Source organism: Chenopodium quinoa, unplaced genomic scaffold, assembly GCF_001683475.1.
Source record: "Chenopodium quinoa cultivar QQ74 unplaced genomic scaffold, ASM168347v1, whole genome shotgun sequence".
NCBI lineage: Eukaryota > Viridiplantae > Streptophyta > Magnoliopsida > Caryophyllales > Amaranthaceae > Chenopodium > Chenopodium quinoa.
In genome coordinates this window covers 5,741,523-5,748,620 of record NW_018743574.1, presented here as the reverse complement: position 1 = coordinate 5,748,620, position 7,098 = coordinate 5,741,523, and the positions used below count along the sequence as shown (strand labels likewise).

At 34.8% G+C, this 7,098-nt stretch overlaps 1 protein-coding gene across 2 annotated transcripts; it reads left to right on the top strand.

Moving 5' to 3' along the window:
* Positions 1-249: 249 nt before the first annotated feature.
* On the top strand, positions 250-7,098 carry LOC110682308 (zeaxanthin epoxidase, chloroplastic-like). Of its 2 annotated transcripts, none has more exons than XM_021858619.1 (16): positions 250-1,162; positions 1,659-1,821; positions 1,964-2,038; positions 2,134-2,234; positions 2,420-2,535; positions 2,748-2,959; positions 3,061-3,152; positions 3,551-3,665; positions 3,751-3,854; positions 4,578-4,623; positions 4,744-4,808; positions 4,903-4,989; positions 5,476-5,530; positions 5,635-5,723; positions 5,814-5,901; positions 6,733-7,098. In XM_021858619.1, exons 1-16 carry the CDS (start codon positions 648-650, stop codon positions 6,817-6,819), a joined length of 2,010 nt encoding a protein of 669 aa, XP_021714311.1. In that variant the 5' UTR covers positions 250-647; the 3' UTR covers positions 6,820-7,098. The 2 variants fall into 2 exon arrangements, with proteins under 2 accessions (XP_021714311.1, XP_021714312.1); XM_021858620.1 differs by having other exon boundaries at positions 252-1,162; positions 6,736-7,098.

Below are 7,098 nucleotides of genomic sequence, written 5' to 3'. Positions count from 1 at the left end.
ATAAAATAAAAAACTATTTAGTGCGTACACACGGATTCATTCTAGTCCTTTTAAAAAATAATAGAGAAAGAATTTTGTAATTAAGTGAAATCTATTGAGATATTTTACTTTGCGTTTAAAGAACATTCGACCAAAGCAACCAACCAATATCGATCACTTATTCCTTTTCTTAATATTTAATAAGAATCGTCTTATTAAGTACTCGTAAAAATTTCAAGTAATCAAGTTACAATTAGCACCACCACCTCCAACTTAATAGACAAACAACGTTAGTGGAGAACCACAAAACGGTGGACTCCTTTGTCAATGATTTTTGTCCATGGAACCCTTTGGTGATGACACCTGTCCTCATTCTTGATCTCCCACTTAGTTTTTGATTTTTGTGTACCAAATGAGTGCTTCACATTTGGACCTGTAATTGCTTTAATCACTTCAAAAAAAAAAAAAAAAATTAAAAATATCCATTTACTTATCAACTTCCTTACATAACTAATTACTCCTCCTTTCTCAAAATTTATAATTTTGGTTGAATTTATTTTGACTTCCCAAATCATAGTTTTCATCAAAGTATCAAACTTTACTTAAATTTTTTTAAAAAGAAATTAAATTCAGTGATTTTGATTTTTTATGTTCTAGTGAACTGAATTATGGCTTCAAGTGTGATTTACAATTCATTAACAACCTCAACAACCGTTTTCTTAAGAACCCACTTACCAACAATACTCTCATCTTCAAACGATGAACAACATCAACCTTCTTCATTGATATGCAACTGTAAATACCTGTTAAAGAAGTCAACATTTAGTGGGCAGAAAAAGAAAAAAGACAACTATGTGAAGGCAACAGCAGTGGCGGAGTCCTTTAAAACAACTCCGGCAGCCGAAAAAGAGAAGAAGCTTCGGATACTGGTGGCCGGAGGTGGGATCGGAGGGCTGGTGTTTGCGTTGGCGGCGAAGAAGAAGGGATTTGATGTGGTGGTGTTTGAGAAGGATTTGAGTGCAATAAGAGGAGAAGGGCAATACAGGGGACCAATTCAGATACAGAGTAATGCGTTGGCTGCTTTAGAAGCAATTGATATGGATGTTGCTGAGAAAGTTATGGCTGCTGGTTGTGTTACTGGTGATCGGATTAATGGTCTTGTTGATGGGGTTTCTGGTAATTGGTAAGTCCGTCTTTTTTTTCTTTTTATTTATTTTTGCTGAACTTAAATTATTTGAAACAAGTAGCACGAAAATAGGTTCGATTTGAGAGAATAAAGTCCAAGTCATTTCTGTGTTTTATTACCTCACTTGTTTTTCTTATGCATGTTTTATTACACACTTCAATGTAATAAATCTAATAATAATAACAATTTTTTATTTATGCTTCCTTCCGTGAACATTGATTGTAACGAATTGACGGTCTCTAATTAAAAAGTCACATAATTGACTTCATTACTCACTCAGTATAACATTATTGTAATTATCGGTATATTATATTGGTATTAAGTTTGAAAGGTAGCTCAATTCGTAGCTAGTTTCTCTTGTATTACAGTCATCATAGTCACGAAATCAAACCTTAGTTGATAAACGTAGGTACAATAGAGATATGCATGTTGTACTAGATAATGTGCTTTGAGCGATGGTACATGTAAATGATGCACAAGTTTGGTCGATCAGGTACTGCAAATTCGATACCTTCACTCCTGCAGTGGAGCGAGGTCTTCCAGTCACTAGAGTCATAAGCCGTATGACATTGCAACAAATTCTTGCTCAAGCGGTTGGAGAAGAAGTGATTATGAATGAGAGTAATGTTGTGGATTTTAAGGATGATGGAACCAAGGTATTTTAGGAACATAAAACACATGCCTTTATTGAATAGGCTTGGACATTTGATAAGCATTGCATTTCTATCTTCAATTCTTGATCATCTTATTTGTGTAATCCGTGTATATTTTGATTTCTGAATTTGTTATGACAAATAGGTTACTGTGACGCTTGACAATGGGAAGACTTATGAAGGAGATCTCCTAGTTGGAGCTGATGGAATTTGGTCAAAGGTAATTCAAGTCTCACAAAAGTTATAAGAATTAGAAATGTTTATGCAGATATCATTCTTTTCCTGATTTAAATTGACGTATTCCCCTGTGGATAGGTGAGGACAAACTTGTTTGGGCATACAGACGCTGTTTACTCAGGATACACTTGTTACACAGGCATTGCAGATTATGTGCCAGCAGACATTGAATCTGTAGGGTATGTTCTATTTACTATACTTAAGATTCTATCTCGTGGCTACTCTGTCAAGTATCGCCTCTTCTTTGAAAACTTTACTGTAGAAAGGAGAAAGATGTGATCAACCAGTTGCTTTTGCTACAACATAAGAGTAGTAGCTCAATTATTTCATTAGGCTAACTCTCTCTTTTCTTTTCCCTCCCCAGGTATCGAGTGTTTCTGGGGCACAAACAGTACTTTGTATCATCAGATGTGGGTGCAGGCAAGATGCAGTGGTATGCATTTTACAAGGAAGATCCTGGAGGTGCTGATCAGCCCAATGGTAACTACATATTCTCTTTCTCTTGCATTCCAACCTTCCTGGTTATTTTTTGTTACATGAAGAAGTATAACTTAGTATGTTCATGTTCTAACAATACAAGTTGTTGCACAGCTTATAGTGAATATCAGCATTACACTATAGTACCAATTTGGAGATCCCACTTAGTGCAGAACCAAGTCGATACGTTATTCTAAGTATAACCTGTCTTGCAGGTAAAAAACAAAGGTTGTTTAAAATGTTTGAGGGATGGTGTGACAAAGTAATTGATCTTATTGATGCTACTGATGAAGAGGCTATTCTTCGACGTGACATTTACGATAGACCACCTAGTTTTACCTGGGGGAAGGGTCGCGTAACTTTATTGGGTGACTCGATCCATGCTATGCAGCCCAATTTGGGCCAAGGAGGATGCATGGCCATCGAGGTAAAATTAATTTGTAGTTAGCTGCGCAAGAAGCCTAATCCATTGGCCAAAGTAAACTTGTTTTTATTGCAGACTAAAATAAAATTTCTTGGTTGATACAGGACAGCTATGGGCTAGCTCTTGAGCTGGAGAAAGCATGGCGTAAGAGTTCTGAATCTGGAGCACCAATTGATGTTGTTTCCTCGCTAAAGAGGTAAAAGCATTTATAAAAGAAAAGCAAGCATAACACAATTCCAATATTACAGTTGAAGTTGTCTATTGTAATGTACAGTCTATCCCCCATTCCCCCTTATAGTCTTGACTCTCTTGAGAGTAATTTTTTAGCCTATGTTCAATATGCAATAGATGTGATGTATTGTTTTAAACACACTGTCGAATAATCGTGATATGAATTATATCTGAATTAAGTTTAACTTACTCTGAAATAGTCTTGAAATTTTGATCAAAATGTATGAAATTGAATATTGGACAGAACAAATTTCTTAAAAATGTCTGGGAGTACTTATGATTCAGAATTTTATGATCTTGAATTATGGTTGGGTATATGTCTAAGATGATCTCTACAATACATTTGTTGCTATCCTTTGTCAGTTATGAGGGAGCTCGAAGAATTCGAGTAGGCATAATTCATGGATTGGCTAGAATGGCGGCAATTATGGCAACAACTTACAAAGCATATCTAGGTGTAGGACTTGGTCCATTGTCGGTAAGAACTCTGTTTCCTGAAGTTAGTTAATTGACTTAATTCATCATGCAGTGCCATTCGGTAACTTGATTCTTGCAATCTGCAGTTTTTGACAAAATTCAAGATACCTCACCCAGGAAGGGTTGGTGGTCGTGTTTTCATTACCCCAGCAATGCCTCTAATGCTGAATTGGGTTTTAGGTGGTAACAGGTTAGTAATTTTAACTTATTACTAATCTGAGAGCCTGTGGCATAATACATAGCATAGCCTCTGAAATCTAGCTTGTTCTTACATTCTTTGTGCCTATAATCTCCACAATATTGTCAAAGTCCTCAAATTCATTAATGAAATAAACATGGTTAACTTTCCTCCTGTTGGCTATGTTATTACTATGATCTGGTTGCTCTTGTCAGACATGTACGTATCCAAACCTTGCCTTTTTGTCAGTTATAAACTGACAGATTATCAGGACCTGTGGAACATCCTAATGGACAGGCTTTGCCAGTTTATGTTAAATTCCATAGTTTTGGTCTAATTAAAAGTTTGTCCATTTGTCCATACTCCGTACCCTTGTTAGAAGGTCAGAGATCCAACATGAGTCTTTGTGGTGAGATAAAGAGCCTGAGTAGCATAGCCTATACGGATGCACATGTTTTTCTTCTGCTTTTCCTTTCTATAAGTAATAGAAGAAAATCCAAGCCTGGGACATGTTTCTGGATCCCTGGTTGATCTCCACACGTTTTAATTGAAAGCCAGCAAGTAGTACGAGTATGTTTTTTTTTTTTTTTTGGTTCTATGCATGTTAATTGAAAGAAAAAATGTACAAGTTTATGAAAATTTAGCTTTCCCTTTTGTCATATAGTGGTTTGTCCAATACTTCAAACACGTATGATTTATAAATTATAATCATACTCTCCTACTCCCCTTCTGCAGTGAAAAACTTGAAGGAAGAATACCACAATGCAGATTGTCTGAAAAAGTAAGTATGAAAGAGCACTACAAACTTGTTCCTTGTACTAATTCATTGCAAATTTTTTCCCCTATTTTTTAATGTTCCATACACTCAGCACTTATTTGTTTTAAAATAAATAAATGTAAGGCAAACGACCAACTACAAAGATGGTTTGAGGATGATGATGCCTTGGAGCGTGCTCTTAATGGAGAGTATGTCAAGTAACCCTGCATTTTTTCTTCTATCTGATTTGTAAGAATATATTCATAAACAACTAGTAAATTCCCTTTTTCTTCTTGTTCACAGATGGATTCTCCTCCCTCAAGGAAATGTTGCTGAATCTTTAGAACCTATTTGTTTGAGTACAAAGGAAGACGAGCCATGTATAATTGGGTATGCTCCTTATCTCTTCTTAGAGTTCAATTCACTTCATAGAGGAGAGTTTAGATTGGATATATGACTATTTTTCATTAGCTTGGCTATGTACATTAATTTGGGTCATAACACCCTAAACCTTTAAGGACATTTTGAAATCCTCTTACTAGCCATCTACTTGCTACATACATGGTTTCAAAGGCAAAATATTTAATGGAATAGACAATAATACAAGATGGTAATGCTAATGAGATTATGTGTGATTTTGCACACAAATTGTGTGCCCAAGTTCATGGTAATACCTTTTTATCTCCAAGTATGTGACTTTCATCGTAATATATTTTCACATCTGAACACATTACACATACTTACCCTTATTGATACTCGTTATACTACCTACCAAAAGGGTCAGTAGAGTACTAATTGCGTAATATTCATTGCTTTAGGATGGTTATTCTATAGTTCTCATATTCATAATTTTTTTTTGCCTTTATTTGATGTTAGGAGAGCATCTCATAAGGATTCCTCGGGTATGTCAGTAGCTGTGTCTTCACCTCAGGTAATAAACTTTCATTCTTTACCTCAAATTCTCTTTTTTGAAAATTTCACCTTTGCTCTTCTATACATGTGTCATTGATTTTGCTCTCAAATTTCTCTATTCAGGTTTCAGAAAGACATGCTCAAATCAGCTGCAAAGACGGAGCATATTACTTGACAGATTTGCGTAGTGAACATGGAACATGGATCACAGAGTAAGTTGATTACTGGAATATAATTGCAGTGGCCTGAGAATTCTTCCATCCACTGAGTACATACTGACTCTTTTTTGTTTTTTTTCTCAGTAATGATGGCCGACGTTATAGAGTACCTCCTAATTTCCTTACAAGATTTCATCCGTCAGATATCATTGAATTTGGATCCGACAAAAAGGTGCTGTAGACATCCTCCCCTTCTCCATATATACTTCAATCTCCCCATCTTACATAAGTGTCAGTAAATAATAGTGGCGGACTCAGGAATTTCCGACTGGTGAGTCACAATTGATAACCAAATATGTAAAAAGAAAAATTTACCAAAATTCTCAAGAAAAATTATTTACAAAGATCATCCAAATAGAAAATTGACAAGATTACAGTACTAACTAATAATTAACAAGCTTAAAATTGACAAGACTAAAATTAACAAACTAATAATTAACAAGCTAATAATTGACAACATGACAAGCTTAGCTCTCTAATAATTAACAAACTAATAATTGACAAGATTAAAATTTGTACAAGCATTAGGTTCACATTTCATCAAAAACCCAACAACATTAACAAAAGGTTCAAAGTTAGTATTTTTTTTAAAAAAAAAAAACTTAGAAAATAATTTATTTATTTTTTTTTTTTAAAAAAACTTAAAAAATATTTTGGGCCCTGGTGAGTCATTTGACCCACCAGGCATAAGGCCAAGTCCGCCAATGGTAAATATGAGTTTTCAGTCCTAAGCTTATGATAATATTGGAATTTTATGATAATGCTGGGGTAAAGTTATCAACTTCTCATTAATTATAAAAAATATATATATGCCAACATAATAATTTCATAACAGATCAAAACATTAACATCAGGAAAAACCAAAAAAATACAGTTTTGATCCATAAGTTTTATTCAGCAAAGTTCTGTTTCTGTTGATAATAATCAGTTTTAATAATCAGCAAGATGTGAATAAAGCAATGTCTGAAATTTCATATCGTTTTTGCGTTCTTCTTCCCTTTAGCAGGCAGTGTATCGAGTGAAAGTGATGAGGACGTCTCCAAGGGTGGAACAAAATAAGCCTAATGCAGCAGTACTGCAGACTGTGTGAAAACCTTGTCAAGTTTCCTGTGTTAATTTGTTGATATGGCCTCAATGTACAGAATTCTTCAGGAAGATTGCAAAAGTGATCTCAGCCAAATCACCCCACACGTAATTAGAAGCTAGAACTCTATGTTAGCTGTGTAATATGATCTTCTAAATTCTTCATGTTGTACAACTGTACGAATTATGCTACCATGTTTGCTTCTTAGGTTTTGAAGATCGACTGAAATTATACGAGTGTATATTTGATTGAAGTTTTGCTTAATTATTGATATCATCTTTGGTA